The 25,065-nt window shown below is 50.0% G+C and overlaps 1 protein-coding gene across 1 annotated transcript in view; it reads left to right on the top strand.

Annotated features, from left to right (window-relative positions):
• Positions 1–1,996: 1,996 nt before the first annotated feature.
• Positions 1,997–25,065, top strand: part of DEPTOR (DEP domain containing MTOR interacting protein) — a 58,270-nt gene continuing 35,201 nt past the window's right edge. Inside the window, exons 1-4 of the mRNA XM_075327275.1 lie at positions 1,997–2,151; positions 3,023–3,201; positions 3,547–3,670; positions 3,896–4,074. Coding sequence (XP_075183390.1) covers positions 1,997–2,151; positions 3,023–3,201; positions 3,547–3,670; positions 3,896–4,074 — 637 coding nt within the window. The remainder of the gene's footprint in view (positions 2,152–3,022; positions 3,202–3,546; positions 3,671–3,895; positions 4,075–25,065) is intronic.

Genomic DNA, 25,065 nt, shown 5'->3' with positions numbered 1-25,065 from the left:
ATTCTTTGCTCCAATAAATCCAAAAAATTGTTGTGAGTCCAGTATATATCTTCTACCGTTCTAGAGTAACAATTGAAAAAGGCGAATAGCCGAAACATTTTTTTGATGAATGTTACTCCCATTTGACAATAAAAGAAATTATTGCAACAAAAAGATTTTTTGAGTGCCGGAGTTACTTTATTATATGGTCTATTTTTTCCTCCTGAGCACCTATCCTAAACGGTGAAGCTTTATTCAACTTTCCCATAGACAGAGTGGGACCTGCATCCAAAGTGCACAAAAGAAGTGACATGCTGCATTTTTGAACGCACCGATTTGGATCAAAATTTCAGGATCCAAATCACTGCGTTAAAAAAAAGCATCGTGCACAAGGATTATGCACAATCTTCATAGATTGTGCTGGGGACGCAGGACGCATGCATTTACGCTGCACTGCTAGACGCAGCATAAATGCATGAAATACGCACACATGCGCAGATGCCCTAAGGCTGCTTTTACACTTCCCTCAGTCACAATCCATCAGTTTTTTCCCCATAGACTTCTATTAACGACGGATTGTGACTGATGGCCTTGTGTTACATACACCGAGCGGCGGATCAGTCGTAGAGTGAATGACTGTCGGGCGGAAGCAATGCAGAATGTAACGTTTTTTCTGTGAGGCGAAAAAACTGACAGCGAGATGCGTCGACATCAGTCGTGTGTTATAGCGGAAGCTTATGGGCGGCGTAATCCATCAAATTACGGATTCCGGTGACGGATCCATCTTTTAGAAACCATGCATGCTCAGATTTGTAAATTCCTTTCTGGTTAGAAAATATCTCTCTCTCTCGCCCTCCCCACCTCCGGTATGGGTTCAGATAGGTTTTTCCAGGGCAAATAATCTTTGCCGGCTAAAAATTATTGTACAACGGATCCAAAATTTGTCTGTGTGGCCGCCGGAAGCAACGCACAATGCAACTTTTTTTGTGTCCGTCAAAAAAACGGATGGCGATGGATCCGGCGCTGTCCGTTTTTTTTTTACAATAGAAGCCTATGGGAGCCGGATCCGTTTTCATCCGTAAAAAAACAGAATCAGGCGACGGATCCGTTTTTTGTTTCTGGGTATGCCCAGAACATATGTAAATTCACTTCTGGAAAGAAAAAAAAAACTCTCTCGCCGGAAGGGGAAAAATGAGACCAATCCGGTTTTCTGCCTGATCCGTCACATCAGTTTTGTCACAATCTGTGACGGATCCGTCGTATCAGGCACAAACCGGATTGTGCCTGAAGAGAAAAAAAAATGTGTGAAAATGTACAGTTTTTTTGTGAACGGCAAAAAAAAAAATGGACTGAGACGGATCCGGCGTGTTGTATAATGGAAGCCTATGGGCGCCGGATCCATCATAATACGGCAAAAAACGCAATACAGCGACGGATCACAATCCGCAGTATCACAATGGATCTGTTGAAAAACAGAAGAAACGGATGGCATAAACTGATGCGATGGATCAGTTTTTTTTCGACGGGTCCGTTGCATCAGTTTTTTCGCCGGATTGTGCCTGATGGCAAAAAACTGATGTGTGAAAGCAGCCTTAGGGCCCACTCACACTTGTGCTATTTTGACGCAAACGGAATCCATCACTAATGTAGTACAGTTCATTTATTTACAGTGGAAGCGCGACATCGTGTGGACACAAGCGGGTACTACATGACACACACACGCGCCATAGTAACGCGCTTCCACTGTAAATAAATGAACTGTACTACATTAGTGATTCCGTTTGCGTCAAAATAGCGCAAGTGTGAAACTAGCCTAATTATCAATGGACACCTGTGTGTCAGGGAATAGGATGGGTGGTGGATTGTGTAGGTGCTCAGGATAGGGTGGGGGAGGGGGCTACATCCCAATATAAATGGCTGATCCCCGGATTGAGGGGTTGGATAGCTGGCTTGTGCCTCTAGTGTGGAGGGAAAGGATTGGGAAACAGCTGCTGAGGTGGCTGTGGACTATATGAAAATGAGTTCCTTGGAAACTGAAATTCCTGTACCTGAGGCTACAGAGTCTCCTTCGACTGCTGAAGACAAGATGGCGATTCTGAGCAGCAGTTATCAGAAGAGAGCTGAAGTATACAAGAAACAAATAGAGGTCATACTGGCTGGGGATCAGCTGAGGTACAGTTATGGAGACTTCGCCAGATTTATAACTTTATCTTTTTAATGTGTGCCAAAATGGCTCACAATAATAATAATAATAATTAATCTTTTTCTATGGTGCCAACATATTCCGCAGCGCTTTACAATTCAGGAGGATCATATACAAACAAGTGACAGTTATAGAAAATACAATATTTAAAGGGGGGGAAAAAAAGACAACCCTGCTTGTGAGAGCTTACAATCTACAATATGGGGGGGGGGACAAGGTACAAGTGCTTATTTACAATGACAATCCAACCATCTCAAGAAAATGGGGGCTCATAAATCTGGTGGTGTGTGTGTGTGTGTGTGTGTGTGTGTGTTTTTTTTTTTTTTTTTGTTTTTTTTTTGGGGGGTGCCAACATTCCTGGTGTACTTGATGTCACTCTGGGGTGGAAGCACTAGAGTACATTGCCAAACGTTTTGTAAAATATGCTTAAAAAAAGTGAATTTGGCGCAAACAAATATGGGGGTGAGGGGGGAAAGCCTAAAAATTACCAGATAACTAAAGGTTTAAATGCTAGTCCCCTTGATAAGCTAGCTCCTCCATACTGGTGCTGTATCGGTGATGCCAATTGTGAAATGCTGCATCTCCTGCACTTGTGATAGCATAGGGCCCCTATTGAGGTTGCAGCACTCATTGTCTGTTTGTATGGCTGCTTTTAATTTGAAGGTGGTGGGGAGCACTGCAAAATAAAATTTCTTTTTTTTTTTTTTTTTTTTTTACTAGATTATGTCACTATCCTTCAACGAGGATATATTTTTTTTTATTTTTTTTTCAGCTCTGAATACAATATTGAAACGTATTATAGGGGATTTTCTCTAAACGGTATGTCTCACTTTTCTGCAGGCAGCGATTGCACAATGAGAGGATAATAAAGGAAAGGCCGCAAAGTGCCTCCGCCTATGCAAACATGGTTGTGGCCAATGAACTGGTTGGTTGGTTAGTAAAAAACCGTGAGGCTCCAGACCGAGAAACTGCAGTCAAAATCATGCAGGTGTTCATGAGTGCTGACCTAATCCATCATGGTGAGATCTAGTGATTAAGATGTCTCTAAGGTGATGTGTTTTTTTTTTTTTTTTGAAGATTTTTCATTTTGGCTAAATCGGCAACAAATAAGCTACTTGCTGCAGTTTTCTTTCTGCAAGGAGAAAATGCTTAATGTGCACACTAAACTCCCTTCAGGTTATAACACTTATGCTCAGGTGCATTAAAAAAATTTCCATAATGCCTCACGTGCACACAGCCCAATAGTGCCCCTATGTGCATGAATATAACTGAGTTAGTCTGGCTATCTCTATACAACAATCCGTACCCTCATGGGTTTTACCATTTTATATACATATTTTTTTTTTTTTTTTTTCTTCCTATAGCACGTGATGACTATAAAGAGTTTGAAGACCTAATGCTTCTCTATCGTTTTCGCGATGATGATGGCACTTTAAACGTCACTGAGCAGATCAGTATAGCCTTGAAAAGCCAGCGGATTTTTGAGAAGTGAGTCTTTAAAATTGTATTTGCCATCTTTTTATATTTATGGTGTTTTCCCAACCAATAGAGTTGTGGTGATGGAAATAATAGATGCTTTACTAACTGGCAGTACTGGATGTTCTGTAAGCATTTTCTTGTGCTGAAACTTGTATGTACAAGACAAGTTACTCCTGTGATAAGTGGTCCTATCACTGTACATTCTTTGACAGTATCTAACCCTTCTTTCATAAGGATGATGGCTGAGGAAGACTGTATTCTTCAAGTCCGTGAAGAGAACTCTGTACAGTATAGAAGGACTTTCATTGGCTCACAGATTCTGGATTGGCTGGTAGATCACGAAGAAGTTGCCACTAGAGATGATGGTGAAAAACTGTGTAGAACAATGCTACAGTATGGGATCATCCAGCACGGTATGGATCTTTAACTTCTCTGCACCCTTATGGATTGACTGAAAAGCAATTGTCGAATGCAGATGTGTATCCGTCCACTATGCAGATGAGCAGAAGGAGCTGGTCACATCTCCAATTTGCATATGGAATGAGCCCTTTCTCCATCTGAAGACTAGCCTTTGTGTCTGACATGTGAACTGTTGCACTTTCCCTGTCTTACTAGGACATTTAAGTGGGTTAATAAACTAAACACGGCTGGAGTCACATTAGCGTATTTGCTTTCTCTCCTAATCCCTAAAGAGGGTGTCACACACAGCGACGATGACGTCGCTGCTACATCACAATTTTCTGTGACGTAGCAGCGACATGCTGTCGCGGTGTGTGTGACATCCAGCAACGAACTGGCCCCTGCTGTGAGGTCGCCGCTCGTGGCTGAATGTCCAGCTTCATTTTTTTTTTTTTTTTTTTTTTTTTTTTGGTCATTGCTCTCCCGCTGTGACACACATCGCTGTGTGACAGCGAGAGAGCGATGAAATGAAGCGAGCAGGAGCTGGAAGCTGTGGTAGGCTGTAACCAGGGTAAACATCGGGTAACCAAGGGAAGACCTTTCCCTGGTTACCCGATATTTACCTTCGTTACCAGTGTCCACCACTCTCGCTGCCAGTGCCAGCTCCCTGCTCTCTGCACATGTAGCTGCAGTACTCATCGGGTAATTAACCCGATGTGTACTGTCACTAGTGTCGCGGGCGGGGAGGAGGGTGTCAGCACACCGCGCTCACACCTTCTGCTCGGGTCCGGCAGCTGCTCAGTGGTGGCTCGAGCGGTGGGCCGGATCCCGGGGTTTCTCGAGCGACACTCCTCGCCCGTGAGTGAAAGGGGGTGTTTGTTGGGTGTGGGGAATTGTTATAGTTCGTGACGCCACCCACTGTTGTGGTGATTGCACCACCGCTGCTCAGTGTGGGGGTCCCGGGGATGGTGATGCGGAGCAGCCAGGTGTTGTGTTGCCCCTCCGTGGGTAGGGGTTGGTGATCCCGGGGCCCGGTGATGAGATGTAAAGTGGAGGACGCGGGGGCAGCGCTGTGCCTTGCGGCACTATGGTACTCACTCAGCCTGACACACGGACACAGTTTGTACGGTAAACCAACGGCTGGTAGGACGGTCCCACAGACGGCTGCACCTGCACTCCCGGTAGGTGACGGTGATGTCTCTCTTCCTTGCACCTATGTTGACTGATGGTAGCGGTGGATTCCCTCCGGTTACCCGCTCCCCGGCTGCAATCTGGGCCGGAGGAGCTCTACACTTTGCCCGCAGGCGCTGGCCCTGGGGAAACTGGTGCCCTGGCGGTGGCGGTGTCTCCCCGGTTCAGGTTGGGCTGTTGCCTTCACTCGGGACTTGGTTGTTGGGGGAGCTGCGTCCCCGTCACTGACGGATTTGGCAAATCTGGCGACTCCTAGCCTTGCCGGGGTCCGAGAGGCCCCTGCCCTGGTGCTGACTGTCCTTCGGAACACTGCTCCAGACCACCGGGCACACAGCCAACGGGGTCCTTCCAGGAACTTCCAAACGGTCCCCCTCCAGACAGTCACCGCCGTTGCTGACCTTGCTGTTCTGGCCCTCACAAAGCTGGACCCTTCAGGCTGTCTTTCTCTTCTGTCACTTTACTTGCTCTTTCTCCTTTTCTACTTTCACTTTCACTTAACTCCTAAACTGAACTCTCCTCTTTACTCTTGCCCTGCCTGGGCTCGACTTCACTCCTTCCACTTCCTCCTCCCTGACAGAACTCTGTTGTTTACTCAAGCTCGTCCCTGAGCTATCCGCCTGGTTACTTCCTGCCTCCAGTGTTGTGAGCTCCTCGGTGGGCGGAGCCAACCGCCTGGCCCACCCCCTGGTGTGCATCATCAACCTCTGGAGGATGGCAACAAGGATTTCTGGTTAGCTGTGATGTGCCTACCTGGAGTGTGGGGTGTGGTGGTGTTGTGACCTGTGTCCCCTGGCTTGCCCAGGGCGACACATTCCCCCTTAGCAAAATGCAGACCGTCCGCGGGCTGCCGTCCTACACCGGTTTTATTTTTCTGTAAAAAGGGGATAACAGGTTAAGCAAAACATAAATAACATTTTTAATCAAAACTCTTCCCAAGACGGGAGGCACATTTACTTAAACGTTGCAACGGTATACGGTCACGGTTTCCGCTCTCTCCCACCCAAGCAACCTGGCCCTGATGCTGCCCCTAAAACCCAGGCAGCACCCCTTGACCCACAGTCCAGCACAAGTTACCCGAGCGGGATCTGTCCTTGCCCTCCAGAGGGTGGCCACCGGTTCCTTTGGTGGCTGGGCCCTGGCCTGCTCTGCTCAGGGCCCTCCCTCCAACCTGCCTCTCCGGAGGCGGTATTGCGGAAACTGTAACGGTACCCAACATATTTACAAGCCACTTAACGTTTGTGGTGCCCTGCAAGTTCACGGGCTTGTCCATGGATAGTTCCCATGCATATAAACTTTTAACGGTCCCCACGGGGACAACGGTGCCGGCTCCTGCCGGTTGCAAATCAACACACAAATCAGGTGACAAACTCGGTATAATCATTTTCTTCTTATCATTTCAAACTTTTTAAACTTTTTCAAACAAACAATAACACTCTTACATTTGCGGACCCCTTTCATTCATAGAACGGTCTCCCTGTACCTAAGTGGGGGTCTACCTAGGTTGGAACGGGTGGACCTTCGGGGCCCGGTGTCAGTGGTGCTAGACAGTGGGGTAGAGGGAACAATCGGTTCCTCCTCCCTGCTATAGTGTGGAGCAGGCGGAGGTGCAGGGGGGCTGGGTACAGGTTCATCCCTGGGCACCGGCACTGGTTCTGGCTCACGGTTGACCGCTTCCACTACTCCTTCATCCACGGGTTGTGGGAACAGTATCACTGGAAGAATCACCGCGCCGTCCTGTGTAGGCCAGTCTGCTGGGAAGTCACCCATTACAGTGTGGATTACCTCTGCTGCCTTCTCCACTGGTGGAGGAACCGGTACTTCAGCCTCTGCCTTCAGCGCTGGGGGGCATTTTTTTAGATGGTCCCGGGAAACTGTGGCTAGGGTGTCCCCTTGGTCACGACTGATCTGGTAAGTCTTCCCGTCTCCCCATTCTGTGGGTTGTATGACATAAGGGACTTGCTCCCACTGATCATCCAGCTTGTGGGTTTTCCTCTTCCGTTTCAGCACCACATCCCCTGGCTGGAAAGGACCTGCGGGCGCATTCTGGTTGAACCGGTGCTCCTGCTGCTCTCGACTTCGACTGAGGTTTTTCTCCACATACTCCTGGATTTGCCGGTACTGTGCCCTCCTCCGACTTTCCCACTCTGCCGTTGAGGGGAGTGCTTCCGGGGCTTCCAACCCCATCTCCAGATCCACCGGCAGGCGGCCAGGCCGAGCCCTCATCAGATACGCTGGGGTGCACTTCGTCGAGCTGGACGGGATATTATTATACATGTCGACCAAATCAGGTAGCTTTTCCGGCCACATGTTCCGTTCTTCCAGCGGCAGCGTCTTGAGGAGCCCCAGGACCAAGTGATTCATTTTCTCGCACATGCCGTTGGTTTGGGCGTGGTACGGAGTGGTCCGGATCTTCTTGCAGCCGTACAACTGGCAGAATTCGTGAAACACCTCTGCTTCAAAAGCCGGGCCTTGGTCAGTCAGCACCTTCTCGGGGTACCCATGGGGTCGGCAGAAATAAGCCTGGAACGCTCGAGCAGCGGTTCGACCAGTTAGGTCCTTAACGGGGACTACCACCATAAATCTTTAGTAGTGGTCTACCATGGTAATGCGTAGGTGTACCCACTTCGGCTAGGGGCGAGCTTGACCTGGTCCAGGGCGACCAGCTCCAGCGGCTGATGGGTGACTATGGGATGTAACGGTGCCCTCTGGCTAGTCTCGTCCTTTCTCCTCAGTGTACAAGGACCACACTCTCGACACCAGGCTTCCACCGATTCACGCATCCCACTCCAATAGAACCGCTCCCTCAACAGCATCTCCAGCTTCTTCCACCCGAAGTGGCCAGCACCATCATGGTATGCCCGCAGGACAGTAGCGACCTCAGCTTGAGGAACGATCAACTGGCATATCTTCTCATGGGTCTTCGGGTTGATCAGCTCACGGTACAGCCTCCCTTGGTGTAGGCAAAGCCGTTTTCGTTCTTTCCACAAGCGTTGAGCTTCGGCTGGAGCGGCAGGGTCTATTCCCATAGCACCTTGTTCCACCAGAGTCTTGACAAGGCGGACAGCCAGCGCTTGGTCCTGGGCGTCCTGCCACTCTTGACTGGGCCGCGGGTCCAGATCCACCCTTTGCTGACAGACTTGTACCCTCTCAGTAGGCAGCTGGTGAAACGCAGGCAACTCTATCTCCTCGAGGTCGTCATCCTCGCACCCCTCTTCTGACAAATTGGGCATCCGGGAGAGTGCATCAGCATTTATGTTGACACGACCAGCTCGGTACTTTATGGTGAAATCATAGTTGGCTAGCCGGGCTACCCACCGCTGCTCCAGCGCGCCCAACTTGGCCGTGTTCAGGTGAGTCAGCGGGTTGTTGTCCGTAAACGCTGTGAATTTGGCTGCTGCCAAGTAGTGGCGGAACCGCTCCGTGATAGCCCACACCAACGCCAATAGCTCAAGCTTGAAGGAGCTATAGTTCTCAGGGTTCCTTTCGGTTGGCCGGAGTTTTCGGCTAGCGTAGGCAATCACCTTCTCCTTTCCATCCTGGACCTGGGATAGGACCGCTCCTAGCCCCACATTACTGGCGTCCGTGTGGAGGATGAACGGGCTCCCATAGTCAGGGTACGCCAGGACCTCTTCTCCGGTCAAGGCCGCCTTCAACTGGCAAAAGGACTCCTCATGCTTGTCCTCCCCACGACAGTGGGGCCCCAATGGGTCTACCACCTTTGGTCTGTCCCACGAGGAGATCTTGCATGGGGGCAGCCATCTTCGTGTATCCCTTTATAAAGCGCCGATAGTACCCCACCAGACCCAGGAACTGCCTTACTTCCCTCACTGTAGTTGGTCTCGGCCAGCTCTGGATGGCAGTAATCTTCTCAGGGTCGGGGGCGACACCATCCGCACTCACCACATGCCCTAGATACTGCACTCTGGGTTTCAGCAGGTGGCATTTTGAGGGCTTCAACTTCATCCCGTACTGGGCAAGGGACGCGAACACCTCGGCCAGGTGCTCCAGATGGGCTTCATACGTCTGGGAATAAACAATCACATCATCCAAATACAGCAGGACGGTCTCGAAGTTTAAATGTCCCAGACAGCACTCCATCAACCGTTGGAAGGTCCCAGGGGCATTGCACAGCCCAAACGGCATGCTATTGAATTCGCAGAGTCCCATCGGGGTGGTGAAGGCGGTCTTCTCCCGGTCCTCTGGGGCCACGGCCACTTGCCAGTATCCACTGGTGAGGTCAAGGGTCGAAGTAGTTTGCGGTTCTCAGTGCAGCCAAAGACTCTTCAATACGGGGTAAGGGATAGGCATCTTTATGGGTTATCTGGTTGATCTTCCGGTAGTCCACACATCCGCATGGTATCATCCTTCTTCTTGACCAGTACCAACGGAGCGGCCCAGGGACTACAGCTGTCCCGAATAACCCCTGCCTCCTTCATATTCCTCAACATATCTTTGGCACACTGGTAATGTGCAGGGGGAATAGGTCTATACCTCTCTTTGATAGGGGGATGTTCACCTGTGGGAATGTGGTGTTGAACCCCCTTGATCCGCCCAAAGTCTAGGGGGTGCTTACTGAAAACCTGTTCGTACTCCTGCACCACCCTGTGTACCCCGGCCCTGTGATGTGTAGGGGTATAATCAGTGCCTACATGTAGCTGTTGGTGCCACTCCTTTGTGTCCCCCTGGGGTGGGGAAGTGCTGGGGGTAGGTGGGAGTGTGGATGGACCGGCTTCCTGGATAGTGTGAGGGTCCAGGGTGAGCAGCTTGGCAATGGTGGCATACCGGGGGAGCCTGACTTCTTCCTCCCCACAGTTCAACACTCTCACGGGCACTCTCCCTTTCTTCACATCTACCACCCCTCGGGCGGCCACTACAGTGGGCCAGTGCTCGGAAGGCATGGGCTCCATCATCGCAGGGTAGTCACGCCCCTGAGGCCCTACTGCTGCCCTACACCAGATCATCATCTCACTCCTAGGGGGCACAGTCAATGGAGCAACATCCATCACTCTCACTCCACCAATCTCCCCTCCTGTTGAGCTTACATGCTGGCGGTACATCAGGGCGCGGATCTCACGCTGCACAGCCCTCTGCCGGCTCCCCGCCGCTGTGGCGGCTAGCTGTTGCAATAGGTTCAACACATCAGCCATGCAGTGTTCCATCACATTGGTTCCCAGCACTATTTTCGGGTTATGATCACTGGGTTCATTCATGATCACAATCATACCCTGGTGTTGCAATTCAGCTTGCCCCACTGTCATAGCCACTTGTTTATACCCCACCTGGGTCAATGGAAGTCCATTAGCGGCAATCAAATTTATACTATTGTCTGGAGGCGCCAGCTCGTCTGTGGCCCAATACTGCCGATACAACGTGTACGGTATGGTAGTTATCTGTGATCCAGTGTCCAAGAGAGCCATCACTGGTATGCCGTCCACAGCCACAGGGATGATAGGGCGGGCCCCGACATATCGGTCTCACCAGTCCGGGGGGCCACGGTGTTCTACTCCTGAGGATTGGCCCGGGGCCCCAGGGGTTGCTCGTTTAACGGGCACTGTCGGTAATAATGGCCCGGCTTACGGCACTTGTAGCAGATTGGGGGTCTGCTCCGCGGGTAGTTAGCGCTTCTCCGCTGCATCCAGGGAACATCTTCGGGACTGTCAGCAAGCTGTATCTGCGCTGGAGGCTGAGATCTGGTCAGAGGTTGTAGCGCAGCAAGGATCTTGGCAAGGTCTCCGTCCAGGCGACAGACCTGGGCTGCTAGCTCTTCCACGGTGCTGCTCGGGGCTGCAGGTATTAAGGAGGTTGGTTTGGCCGGGGTCGCCACAACGGGAGCTGTCTCAACGGGCCACGGGACGGGTTCCAGGACTTCAGCAGCTGGGGGCTGTAGTGCCTTGATAGCCCGCTCCTTTAACACAGCAAAGTCCACATCAGGGTGTTCCAGGGCCCACAGCCGGAGTTGTTTACGATCCTCAGGGGACCTCATCCCCTGCGCAAATTGCTCCACTAACATCTTGTTGCTATCCGCCTCATTAATAGAGTTCACCCGCTTCAGCGTGCGGAGGGCGGTCTGCAGACGTAGAGCATAGTCCCGAATGCTATCCCCAGCTCGTTGCCGGCACTGGTAAAACTGCATCCTCAGCTCAGCTTCAGTCCGGGTCTCGAAGGCAGTCTGTAGCTTCTCAAAGATGGTGGCTACAGAGAGCCGGTCCCCCTCGGCCCAGGTCTCCGCCTCCTGCTCCGCCGCACCGGTTAACTGGCCTAGCACTATCGCTGCACGTTGCTTATCAGTCAGGGGATACAGCTCTAGCAACGGGTTAAGCTTTTTCCGGAAGGCCTGTAGGGCATCCGGTTTCCCGTCATACCGCGGTAGCCAGGCAGCTCCGGGCGCATAGGGCAAGGAGAATGGCATGACCTGAGCAAACGCGGGGGCCGCGGCACCTCCCGCCGGTACGACCGGGATCTGGGCAGGCCCATTCCCATCCGCGGGTGCCGCTGCGGCTGCGACCACCGCTCCTCCAGCGGCTCCATCGGGCGCAGACATCTTGTTTCCGTCCCCCTTAGCTCTTTCCGGCCCCTCCTCTCTCGGGGCGGGGTTTTGGCCTTCGCGCCTCTACTGCTCGAAGACGCTCGAGCGGGAACTTTTCGCGCCAAAGATGGCGGCTTCTGAAATTTTTCTGCCGGATGCCTCCGGCGGTAACAAGGCGCACCTCTACCTGACGGCAGAGCGGTAAGATCCTGTTCGTGACGCCAAGTTGTCGCGGGCGGGGAGGAGGGTGTCAGCACACCGCGCTCACACCTTCTGCTCGGGTCCGGCAGCTGCTCAGTGGTGGCTCGAGCGGTGGGCCGGATCCCGGGGTTTCTCGAGCGACACTCCTCGCCCGTGAGTGAAAGGGGGTGTTTGTTGGGTGTGGGGAATTGTTATAGTTCGTGACGCCACCCACTGTTGTGGTGGTTGCACCACCGCTGCTCAGTGTGGGGGTCCCGGGGATGGTGATGCGGAGCAGCCAGGTGTTGTGTTGCCCCTCCGTGGGTAGGGGTTGGTGATCCCGGGGCCCGGTGATGAGATGTAAAGTGGAGGGCGCAGGGACGCGGGGGCAGCGCTGTGCCTTGCGGCACTATGGTACTCACTCAGCCTGACACACGGACACAGTTTGTACGGTACACCAACGGCTGGTAGGACGGTCCCACAGACGGCTGCACCTGCACTCCCGGTAGGTGACGGTGATGTCTCTCTTCCTTGCACCTATGTTGACTGATGGTAGCGGTGGATTCCCTCCGGTTACCCGCTCCCCGGCTGCAATCTGGGCCGGAGGAGCTCTACACTTTGCCCGCAGGCGCTGGCCCTGGGGAAACTGGTGCCGTGGCGGTGTCTCCCCGGTTCAGGTTGGGCTGTTGCCTTCACTCGGGACTTGGTTGTTGGGGGAGCTGCGTCCCCGTCACTGACGGATTTGGCAAATCTGGCGACTCCTAGCCTTGCCGGGGTCCGAGAGGCCCCTGCCCTGGTGCTGACTGTCCTTCGGAACACTGCTCCAGACCACCGGGCACACAGCCAACGGGGTCCTTCCAGGAACTTCCAAACGGTCCCCCTCCAGACAGTCACCGCCGTTGCTGACCTTGCTGTTCTGGCCCTCACAAAGCTGGACCCTTCAGGCTGTCTTTCTCTTCTGTCACTTTACTTGCTCTTTCTCCTTTTCTACTTTCACTTTCACTTAACTCCTAAACTGAACTCTCCTCTTTACTCTTGCCCTGCCTGGGCTCGACTTCACTCCTTCCACTTCCTCCTCCCTGACAGAACTCTGTTTACTCAAGCTCGTCCCTGAGCTATCCGCCTGGTTACTTCCTGCCTCCAGTGTTGTGAGCTCCTCTGTGGGCGGAGCCAACCACCTGGCCCACCCCCTGGTGTGCATCATCAACCTCTGGAGGATGGCAACAAGGATTTCTGGTTAGCTGTGATGTGCCTACCTGGAGTGTGGGGTGTGGTGGTGTTGTGACCTGTGTCCCCTGGCTTGCCCAGGGCGACACACTAGGAGTGCAGGGAGCCAGCGCTAAGCAGTGTGCGGCTCCCTGCTCTCTGCACATGTAGCACAGCGACGTGTGTCATGATCGCTGCTGTGTTTGATAGCTAAGCAGCAATCATAACAGCGACTTACAAGGTCGCTGTTGCATCACAGAAAATGGTGACGTAACAGCGATGTGTGAACCCAGCTTAACTGTCAGTGTGTGGGGTGTTGTGGTTGTTTTGTATGTATGTTCTGAAATCTCATAGCTTGTGCTGTTACTGTATAAAAAGCAGCAAAAAAAGTGACTATGGCTGAGGAAAGCCATATGGGGTTGTCACGCACAGGTATATGGAGTACTGTCACTGGTAGCGTAATACTGGGGAATGTCACTGTGGTGGCCACTGCCTGGTTCCGTTCCCTGGGCTTTTTTTTTTTTTTTTTTTTTGTGTAAAGGGGATATATTTACAAGGGATTTGTTGAATGGTCACTTGTGGTGGTGCGGCTATATGGATGGAGTCGCTGCTGCACCATGTCACTACTGGGGCTGGTGTTAATTGCAGCCTGGATGGTATGCCCTCTGCAGGCGGGGCCAGGCCTCAGAGGATAGGTGATGTGATGGGTGTCGGAAGAAGGTAGTCTAAACAGTAGTTCAGTGCAACTGGTCTTCACTCACTGCTTGTTGATGGTAACTGGGTCCCGGAGGCCGGCTGCTTTCACCTGCCGGCCTCCAATACCCAGTTCACCTCCAGGTCCCCTTTGCCCCAGTGTAGTAATCTGGTATCATCTTCCCCATGCACCTTTCTCTGGGAAATGGGTCACCATAGTGTAGAGCAACTGGGGGTCCCCGGCCAGTGGTTTGTCCACTTCTGTCCGCCTGACAGTAGCATGAACCCTGTGGGAGGGATCCGCCCAGCGAGGACAGGAAACTATTCTGAAATAAAAGGGCGGTACCTCTCCCCTTCGTCAGTTGGATTCCTGTCCTTGATGGGAGACCTTGTTCCGTAATACGGCGGTTGAAGTAAGAAGTTTAAAGTACAGAAGCTGTATTTACCCAGCCCCGTCCGGTGTCCGGAAAAGCAGGGTGAGTCCTGCGGTGCCATTCTTCAGGGCTGGAAGCGCCGTCCACCAGCACTTGGGGAACCTGGTGTCCGTGCGGGGGTGTGCGGCAGGGCCCATCAGGGGTTCCGGACAGCCGCTCCTCCCCAACAGCCCCCCCCCTTGCGCTCCCTGCTGCCTAGGACTTCCGAATGTGGCACACTCTGGGACGCGCGCAAGGCATGCAGGGTACAGGAGGCATGCTTGCGTGACGTCTCCTGAAGAGGATGGCGGCGCCCATGCAGCAGAGGTGGTGTTTCAGGGCAGACACCCACCACTGGGCGCATTGAAACGGGGAGGGGGGCACCTTTATGGGACCGGAAGGTGGAGGAGCAGCACGGGTGCTCGTGCCTACATCCCAGGATGGCTTCAGAAAGGCAGCAGCACTCTCTGGCGCGCCGGCAGCATAGCCGTATGAACAGTCACCGTTCTAAGTGAAACAGACCTGCCCAGCCTCAATAGCCAGAAGGGCAAATCCTCTTGTGACTCCACGACTTCTGCGGGACCTGTGGGGGTTCTGACGAAGCCTCCAGGACCGGTACCCTTGATCTCCTGTGGTGGGTGAGTGATCTTCGTGTATGTCATCTGCATCATTAGGTGGCTCCTAAACTCCATACGGAGTGTCCCCTGTGCAGAGAGCCGATATGGCCTGCGGGCCGAGTGTCGGAGACCCCTTGTGTGGGGCATAGATTGCAATGTCTCTGCTGCAATCTATGGATTGCTGCATGCAAGTTACAAATGTGTATATGTTGTGAGGTAGCGACCACCAATATGGTAAATGGTCGCTATATGTCGCAGTGGAGAAGGTCGCTGCGATATTAAACTGAAGAGGTTGCTATGGGACTTGTAGTTCCACAAAGGCTTGTTTCTGCATATAAGGGTCGGGTTCCCTTTAATAAGCCCAGTGTGCTGTGCAGGTGTGGAGAATCAGACCTCCACCTGTGGGTGTGTCCAGTCTGATTAGGAGACTCAGTGTGTTCTGCAGAGTGTGAAGATATCCCTAGGCTGGTGGTCAGCGCAGGAAGCAGCACAGCCCTCACGCCTCCTGACGCTAGGTTGCTGTCAGTCACTCAGTCTACCGTCTCCTTCCTGAAACGCTGGGGGGGGGGGGGGGGCTTGAGGGAGAGTTGGCACGATTCACCATCCCTCATTCTGGCATCTTATGGTCTTTACTGGGCGGGACAGAATTCCCCCTCGGCTCTACACTTCACAGGATTCTAAATGCCAATGTTCGTTCCATGGTCTCGTGGTAAGCTTGTGGCCTTGGATGTGTGAGCTTGTGGCCATGGCTCTCTCTCCTGAGCACAATGTCTGTCCCGGATCCTGGGGTTCTGCCAGGGATTCCGGACCTGTTAGTGCAATAACCTGTGTTCCTCGTGCAGGAAAAGGGGTTTTTTCATTTCACAGCTTAGAACTTGAGAGGTTTTTGCTGATGCACAAGGGTTCTCCTCTGACCCGGTCTCTTCCTTGCTGCAGAGCCATAAACCAGTTACCACTACACTCTATGGGAGAGGGTGGCAAAAGTTCCCCTTCTTTGCAAATGGTCCCTTGAGTATGAGTTCCTATTCCATGCACATTGGCATTCTTGCAGACGGGGTTGCTCTAGGATTCTCAGTGTACACTCTCTAGGGGTTCCTGTTCTGCCCTAGGAACCTTATCCATTGGAAAACTGGCAGCAAACCAGTGGGTTCAAGGTTATTGGGTTTGTGAGTTCATGCCTGAAAGTTCCACCGGTGGATCAAATTAGGGTTGGACGCCCTCACGAGTCCTCCCTTTGAACCTATTGCCAAAAAAACTCATTGACGTTGCTGACTAGAGTTGAGCGCGGTTCGTGGTTCGTGGTTCTCCAGTTCTAGGCTCGAGTGATTTTTGGGCTGTTCGAGATCGAACTAGAACGCGAGCTTTTTGCTAAAAGCTCGATAGTTCTAGATACGTTCGAGAACGGTTCTAGCAGCAAAAAGCAGGGCTTTTTACAGCTACAGTGAGCAGGAGCCATCGCTGGCAGCCTGCCACAAGCTGGTAACCAAGATAAACATCGGGTATCCAAGCAAAGCGCTTTGGTTAGTAACCCGATGTTTATCTTAGTTACGTGCAGGAAGCCCACACTTTCCCGCTCAGCTCGCTCCACCCCCTCCTGCCCGCGGCATGTACACATACATACACATACACAAACACACACACACACACACATCCACCCCCCCGCCCGCTCGCTCGCTCGGCTTACCTGCGGTGATGAAGTCCCGCCATCCCGACCTCAGCGCTGTCACTGTCCTCCATGGCCGCCGCTTGTCACATCACCTATCGCTTCCGACCCGAGACTGACACTGGCGGTGACGTCACGGACCTCTCGCGATACTTGATGTGAAGGCGCCGGTCATTGACCTCAGTGACAGGGGCTGTCAGTGTGCTGGAGATCAGCGCAGGTAATGTACCTCACTGACAGCAGCACTTGTCACCCCCCTGCAGTGACCTGGGCTGACCCATTGATGTTAGCTCAGGTCACTGCACTGCTCTCCCAGCCAATGGGGAACATCCTGCTCTTCATTGACTGGGACAGTGTGCATCGTCATGGCAACCCCTTGGATTACACCAGACCTGGATTTGTTTTTCAATCTAATAAATTGGTTAAAGAGGGAATGTTTTGGGGAGTGTTTTTTCAAATAAAAATGTGTTTGTCGTCTATTTTTTTTTTTTTATTACTGACTGGGTTGGTGATGTCGGGTATCTGATAGACGCCTGACCTCACCAACCCCAGGGCTTGATGCCAGGTGACATTACACATCTGGTATTAACCCCAAATATTACCCCGTTTGCCACCGCACCAGGGCGCGGGATGAGCTGGGGCGAAGCACCAGGATTGGCGCATCTAATGGATGCGCCACTTCTGGGGCGGCTGCGGCCTGCTATTTTTAGGCTGGGGAGATTCCAATAACCATGGACCTCCCTAGTCTGAGAATATCAGGCCCCAGCTGTCTGCTTTACCTTGGCTGGTGATCCAATTTTGGGGGACCCCTACGTTTTTTTTTTTTTTAATTATTTATTTAATTTAAAATAACAGCGTGGGGTGCCCTCAGTTTTGGATTACCAGCCAAGGTGAGGTTGCCAGCTGTGGTCTGCAGGCTGCAGCCGTCTGCTTTACCCTAGCTGGCTACAAAACTAGGGGGAATCCTACGTCATTTTTTTTTTTTCATTTTTTTGGCTAAATACAAAGCTAAGCACCCCTTAGTGCCACATGAAAGGTACCAAAGAGTGTTCCACTTTTTCTCCACTTTTTCTCCACTTTTTCTCCACTTTTTCTCCACTTTTTCTCCACTTTTTCTCCACTTTTTCTCCACTTTTTCTCCACTTTTTCTCCACTTTTTCTCCACTTTTTCTCCACTTTTTCTCCACTTTTTCTCCACTTTTTCTCCACTTTTTCTCCACTTTTTCTCCACTTTTTCTCCACTTTTTCTCCACTTTTTCTCCACTTTTTCTCCACTTTTTCTCCACTTTTGCTCCACTTTTGCTCCACTTTTGCTCCACTTTTGCTCCACTTTTGCTCCACTTTTTCTCCACTTTTTCTCCACTTTTGCTATGGTCGGTCTACCCATTAGCTCTGCCATGCATAGTGTAGCTCTACACCTACTGCACATGTTACTTTATGATTGACATCTCTTTCGTACCAGAGCTGTCTAAGCCTACTCTGACCCCATATTTGTCATTACTATATTGTCCTTGTACTGTATTATGACATTTGTATCATGTGTTTCATTTCTTGCTGTGTTGCAATTTTTTTGCTGCATCCCAATTGTACCTCTACATTGTTCGAGTTTATGTTATTGTTCTCTCACTCTTATGTGATACTGATTATTGTCATTTTTCATGATTACATGCAGATAAGTCCAATCTGACGAAGGCTCAGGCCGAAACGTCATTTGTAACTTTGTTTTGGACAAAAACATATATGCTTATGAAAAAAAAATTTTCTTAATACGGACCAATAAAGAGTGATTTTGCATTACTATCCGTTGTGACTTACTGACTTCGTCTGGGAGATATAGAGTGCCGAGGTTACTCACTAATTTTATCTATTATTACCTCTGAGCACCTATATACCAGTGAGCAGAGCTTCCTCTACAGTAGTTCTCCTGATTAGGCATGCCCTTACCTCATGAGCAGGGCATTGCAGCTTTGGTAGCAACCATTACGACATGGACTCTGCTGCTGTGGACCCGGGGAGAGTGAGTGCAGATTCATTGCACCCACACTCCTCACATGAAGGGTCCGCACTCCTAGAAAATGGGGGATACGTTCCCTGAGTGTCTCCCCCCCCCCCCCCCCCCCCCCATATTCTAGACGGTCCAGAGTCGTCGTGGGACCCCTTTATTTTTTTTCTTACAATAAATTGGTGAAAGAGGAAATGTTTTGGGGACTGTTTTTTCAAATAGATTTCTTTTGTCGATTTTTTTTTTTTTTTTTTTTTTTTTTTTTTTTTTTTTTTTTTTTTGTTTTTGTTAGTACTGACAGTTTATGATGTTGGGTATCTAATAGACGCCATGACATCACAAACTGCTGGGCTTGATCTCAGGTGACTTTACAGCTAGTATCAACCCGATTTATTACCCCGTTTGCCACTGCACCAGGGCACGGGATGAGCTGGGGTGAAGCGCCAGGATTGGCGCATCTAGTGGATGCGCCACGTCTGGGGTGCCTGCGGCCTGCTATTTTTAGGCTGTGAAGGCCCAATAACTATGGACCTTCCCACCCTGAATACCAGACCACAGCTGTCCGCTTTACCTTGGCTGGTGATCCAATTTGGGGGGGACCCTACTTTTATTGTGTAATTATTAATATTTATAAAATAATTATAAAAAAGAGCCTGAGGGGACCTCCACATTGGATCCCCAACCACGGTAAAGCTGCCAGCTGTGGTTTTCAGGCTACAGCCGTCTGCTTTACCCTAGCTGGCTATCAAAAATGGGGGGACCCAACGTAATTTTTTTTTTTTAACTTTTTTAAATAGAAAAAATTAATGGGCTTCCCTGTATTTTGATTGCCAACCAAGGTAACGGCAGGCAGATGGGGGTGGCAACCCATAGCTGTCTGCTTTATCTGCACTGAGAATCAAAAATACCGCGGAGCGCTACGTCATTTTTTTTAAAGATTTATTTTTACAGCACTGTGATGTCCAGCAATCAAAATACAGGGAAGCCCATTTTATTTTTAGTTATTTAAATAATTAAAAAAAATATATGTTAGCTCCCACTGCATTTTTTGTATTGCTAGCTAAGGGTAATCCAAGCAGCTACTGGCTGCTAACCCCCACTGCTTGGTGTTACCTTCACTGGCAATGGAAAATCCAGGGAAGCTTTTTTTTTTTTTGCCAAAAAGCTACAAAAAAAGGACGTGAGCTTCGCCATATTTTTGTATGCTAGCCAGGTATAGCAGGCAGGTGCTGGAAGAGTTGGATACAGCGCCAGAAGATGGCGCTTCTATGAAAATGCCATTTTCTGAGGTGGCTGCAGACTGCAATTCGCAGCAGTGGGGCCCAGAAAGCGCAGGCCAACCGGTGGTGCGGATTCCAATCCCAGCTGCCTAGTTGTACCTGGCTGGACACAAAAATGGGGCAAAGCCTACGTCATTTGTTTTCTAATTATTTCATGAAATTCATGAAATAATAAAAAAAGGGCTTCCCTTTATTTTTGGTTCCCAGCCGGGTACAAATAGGCAACTGGGGGTTGGGGGCAGCCGTACCTGCCTGCTGTACCTGGCTAGCATACAAAAATATGGCGAAGCCACATAATTTTTTCAGGGGGCAAAAAACTTCTGCATACAGTCCTGGATGGAGTATGCTGAGCCTTGTAGTTCTGCAGCTGCTGTCTGTCTGTATGGAGAAGAGCAGACAGCAGCTGCAGAACTACAAGGCTCAGCATACTCCATCCAGGACTGTATGCAGAATTTTTTTGCCCACCAAAAAAATGACGTGGGCTTCGACATATTTTTGTATGCTAGCCAGGTACAGCTGGCAGCCACGGGCTGCCTCCAACCCCCAGTTGCCTATTTGTACCCGGCTGGGAACCAAAAATATAGGGAAGCCCGTTTTTTTTTTAATTATTTCACTTATTTCATGAAATAATTAAAAAAACAAATGACGTGGGCTTCGCCCTATTTTTGTGTCCAGCCGGGTACAACTAGGCAGCTGGGGATTGGAATCCGCAGCACAGGTTAGCCCGAGGTTTGTGGGCGCCTCTGCTGCGGATTTCAGTCCGCAGCCGTCCCAGAAAATGGCGCTCTCATAGAAGCGCCATCATCTGGCGCTGTATCCAACTCTTCCAACAGCCCTGGAGCCGGGTGGCTTGTTGGGTAATCATGAGTTAATACTGGCTTTGTTTTACCAGCCAGTATTAAGCCAGAGATTCTTAATGTCAGGCACGTTTGACCCGGCCATTAAGAATCTCCAATAAAGGGTTAAAAAAAGACACCACACAGAGAAAAAATACTTTAATAGAAATAAATACACAGACACATTAGAGACTCCATCTTTATTACCCCTGTCAGCCCTCCACGATCCTGCTCTTCTGTCTTCTTTCTTTCTAGTGTAGTAGTAGTGACGATTGTAGTGAGGGGCATCACTTGGGGCTGGGGAACCTCCATCCTAACTACAATGCTCACTACAATCGGGAAGCAGCGTGCAGCCTTCACTCCGTGAGTGATCACTGCTGGCTGCTAGCGGTAACGCTGACAGACGCGTTACCATAGCAACGGTGCTCCCGGAGCCGCGGTTAGCGGTGACGTCACCGCTAACTGCGTTGCTATGGCAACGGTGATCTCCGTTAATGACCGGCTGTGTCAGCCGGTCCCTAACGGAACGGGGAGTCGACCGTGTGCTAGAGCATGTCGCCGGTACACGGCGATACACATATGTGCACCGTGTACCGGAGAGATGCACTCGCAGGTCCTACATGACGTGTCAGTCATGTGACCAGTCTGTAGCCAATGAGATAATAGCCACGTGACTGGTCACATGGCTATTTTGACGTCACGATAGGTCCTGCTTCTCTGCTGGCAGTGCAGGTCACCGGGAGGATTCAGCGATCATCGGATGGAATAGCGGCAGGAGACAGAGTGTAGGAGGGATCGCGAGGACCGGTAAGTGTTATGGCAATGTTTATTAACTGTTTGTGTACATTTATAATGCATTTTTATGTGTTTGTGATTGCCTCCCATTATAGCCTATACGTTCGAGTTCGGTTCGTCGAACGTTCGACGAACCGAACTCGAACGGGACCCCCGTTCGGCGAACCGGCCTCGAGCCGAACCGGGACCGGTTCGCTCATCTCTATTGCTGACATTGGAAACTATTTTGCTCTGGGCCTTGGCGTTCGCTTGCAGAATTAGTGCTTACACGCCTTATCGGTAGTACGGCCCTACACTCAGTTGTTCAACGATAGGCCGGGTCAGGTGTTAATAGGACCCTTTCTCCCAATGGTAGCCTCTCGATTCCATAGCACGCAGGGTATAATCCTCCCTCCTTTTGCGGCCATCCTACAAATACCGGGGTAAAACAGATTCATACGTTGGAGGTTCATAGGGCCCTGCTTCTCTACATCTGTGACACATAGTGTGGGGGAAAACAGTCCTTTCTCATAGCCCTCTCTGTAGTAGGAAAGGTCTGTGGGTGTGAAACTGCATGATCTCTAGGTGGATTAGGGAGGCCATTGCTTAGCCTACTCATCTAGTGGGGCTGCCTTCCCTGAGGGCTTAAGGGTCCATTCCACCGGTGCGGTGTCGCCCTCCGGGGCTGAGAAGACGCAGGTATCTATTGACCGGATTTGTAGGACCGCTACCTGGTCTTCACATTCTCCTTTTTCTTCCGTCACTATCGGTTGGATCTATCCTCCTCGGCTGATCTCTCGTTTTGTAGAAGGGTGCTTGAGATGTTGGTCCCTCTCTAATACATTATTCTCTGGAAATCTCTCATGTGGTGCGGTCATGGGTGAGGGGAAAACACCTCGGTTACTTGCCGGTAGCCGGTTTTTCCAGAACCCATGACAGCACCCATATAATCCCTCCCTTTTCACCCTTAGTGTGCACTATTCTGGGTGTGCATGTGTGTGTTATAGTTGGTGATAGAGTTAAGTTCTAACGTTTGTTGGAGGTCCTCTCAATTCTCGGTAATCAACTGACGAAGGGGAGAGGTACCGCCCTTTTATTTCAGAATGGTTTCCTGTCCTCGCTGGGCGGATCCCTCTCACGTGGTGCTGTCATGGGTTCTGGAAAAACCGGCTACTGGTAAGTAACCAAGGTGTTTTTGTGCCACGCCAGTCCTGTGGCTTAGGTCCATAAAAACAAAGGATGGGGGGGAAAAACCTGGATTCTTCCCAAAGGGAGGAACAGTTGTTAGTGACCCAAAAGTCGATACAGGTCAGTCTCTGTAGGGTCAACATGCTTAATATACATTATTTACATTTTATATACAGTTAATATATATTTAATGACCATCTTTAGTGGTATTCCCACTCCCCTAGTCTGGATGGGGGATGACCAATGTTGCTTCTGTTTGACAATGTTTGTGTTTTGTACTACACTTGGTATGGTAGGTTGACTTGGTAAGTATCTACGTGTTCTTACCCTTAGGCTGTGTCCATGTTTGTTTTTTTTTTTTTGTTTTTTTTTTTTTTTTTTTGTTTTCCCAATTCTGAAGCCAAAATCCGGATCAAAATCCGCAACAATAATTGACATGTTGCAGATTTTTCCGGATCAAAATCCGCGGCAAATCCGCCGCGGAAAAATCCGCAGCATGGGCACAGCATTTCCAAAATGCCATAAAAATGGCTGGGAAGTGCCGCTGCAGATTTTCTGAAAATCCGCGGCTTTTCCGTGAGAAATCCGCAGCAAAATCCGCGCATTTTCCGCAGCGTGGACACATAGCCTTACTATAGGATTGACAAGGTCAATGTTTGCAGAACGTTCTGGTTCAACTTCCCCTGAGATTTCTTCTTGTTTTTGTACTGGTACAAGTTCCTGTTGTCTTGGTACAGGTTCTTCTGGTACTTGTGGAAAGGTGATACAAGGTATGACTATGGCTCCATTGTATTGCGGCCAATCTTCTGGGATATCTCCTAATACAATATGGATCATTTTCTACTTTGGCTCAGGTTGAGGTAGATTTACAATTCTTTCTGTACTTTCTTTTGGTGCTAACTGTTCTGGGCATTTCTTTAAATGGTCTCTAGAAACAGCTGATGTTTTTCCTTCATCTTTGCTAATACAGACTTTTTTTTTTTTTTTTTTTTGTTAAAGTTAGATGTTTGGACAATGTATAAGGTTCTTCCCATTGATCATCAAGTTTGTGAAGTCTTCTTCTTCTTTTTCTTTTTAGCACCCTTTCTCCAGGTGTCAATGGTACAGCTTTTGAATTTTTATCTCCTTTCTTGTTTTTCCCTACTTTGCTCTAAATTCCTTTCAACACATTCTTGAACCTTCTTGTATTGAGCTTGACGAGCTGTATTCCAATCATTGTGGATGGTCTTCAGGGTTTAGGACTCCCATGTCTAAGTCGACGGGTAATTTTCCTGGTCTTGCTAGCATAAGATAAGCTGGGGTGAAGTTTGTAGACACTACGGGGATGTTATACATAGCCACTAGGTCAGGCAATTTTTCTGGCAATTTGTTCCTATCTTCCAGTGGTAGGGTCTTTAGCATATCAATGACTATCTGATTCATTTTCTCACACATTCCATTTCCTTGAGGGTGATAGGATGTTGTACGAATCTTTTTACAACCATACATATTACAGCACTCTTGAAAAACTTCTGCTTCAAACGCTGGTCCTTGATCTGCATTTACTTGCTCTGGATAACCATGAGGTCTACAAAAGTGGGCTTGAAACGCTTTTGCTGCTTTGTGCTGTTAGGTCCTTGACTGGTACTACAAGGAATCTTGAATAGTGGTCTACAATGGTAAGGGCATAAGTATAACCTTTGGCACTCTGTGTTAACTTCACATGGTCTAAGGCGACTAGTTCTAGAGGCTGTTAGGCTGCAGTGGTGCTCTGACTATTGTTACCAATCTGTCTTTTCTTCTTAAAGCACATGGACTACAATTTCTACACCAGTTTTCGATAGATCTCATTCCAACCCAGTAGAATCTTTCACGGAGTAATATCTCGAGTTTCTTCCAACCGACATGAACTCCAACTTGAAAGAGCTGTAATTTTCCGGATTTCTCTCAGTAGGCCGAAGCTTCCTGCTAGCGTAGGAAATTACTCTATCTCTCCCATTCTGGACCTGTGACAACACTGCTCCGAATCCCACGTTGCTGGAATCTGTGTACAGCACAAAGGGCAAGTTGTAGTCTGGATAAGCAAGAATTACTTCCCCCGTCAGAGCCCACTTCATTTGTTTGAAGGAACTTTCTTCTTTTTCACCCCATTCAAATGGAGGATCGGACTTCTTGCCTTTCTTGGCCAACCAGGAGGTCTTGCAAGGGGGCAGCCATCTTGGTGTAACCTTTTTGAATCTTCGGTAGTATCCTACCAGGCCCAGGAACGGGCGTAACTCTTTGATAGTAGTTGGTCTTGGCCAGCTCTTGATAACTGTTATCTTGTCTGGATCTGGCACAACTCCCTCAGCACTGACTAAGTGTCCCAGATACTGAACCTTGGGTTTAAGTAGATGGCACTTGGATGGTTTCAGCTTCATGCCGTACTTGGATAGTGCTTCAAACACTGCTTCCAGA

Source organism: Anomaloglossus baeobatrachus, chromosome 11, assembly GCF_048569485.1.
Source record: "Anomaloglossus baeobatrachus isolate aAnoBae1 chromosome 11, aAnoBae1.hap1, whole genome shotgun sequence".
Classification (NCBI taxonomy): domain Eukaryota; kingdom Metazoa; phylum Chordata; class Amphibia; order Anura; family Aromobatidae; genus Anomaloglossus; species Anomaloglossus baeobatrachus.
This window is presented reverse-complemented; position numbering and strand designations above follow the sequence as displayed.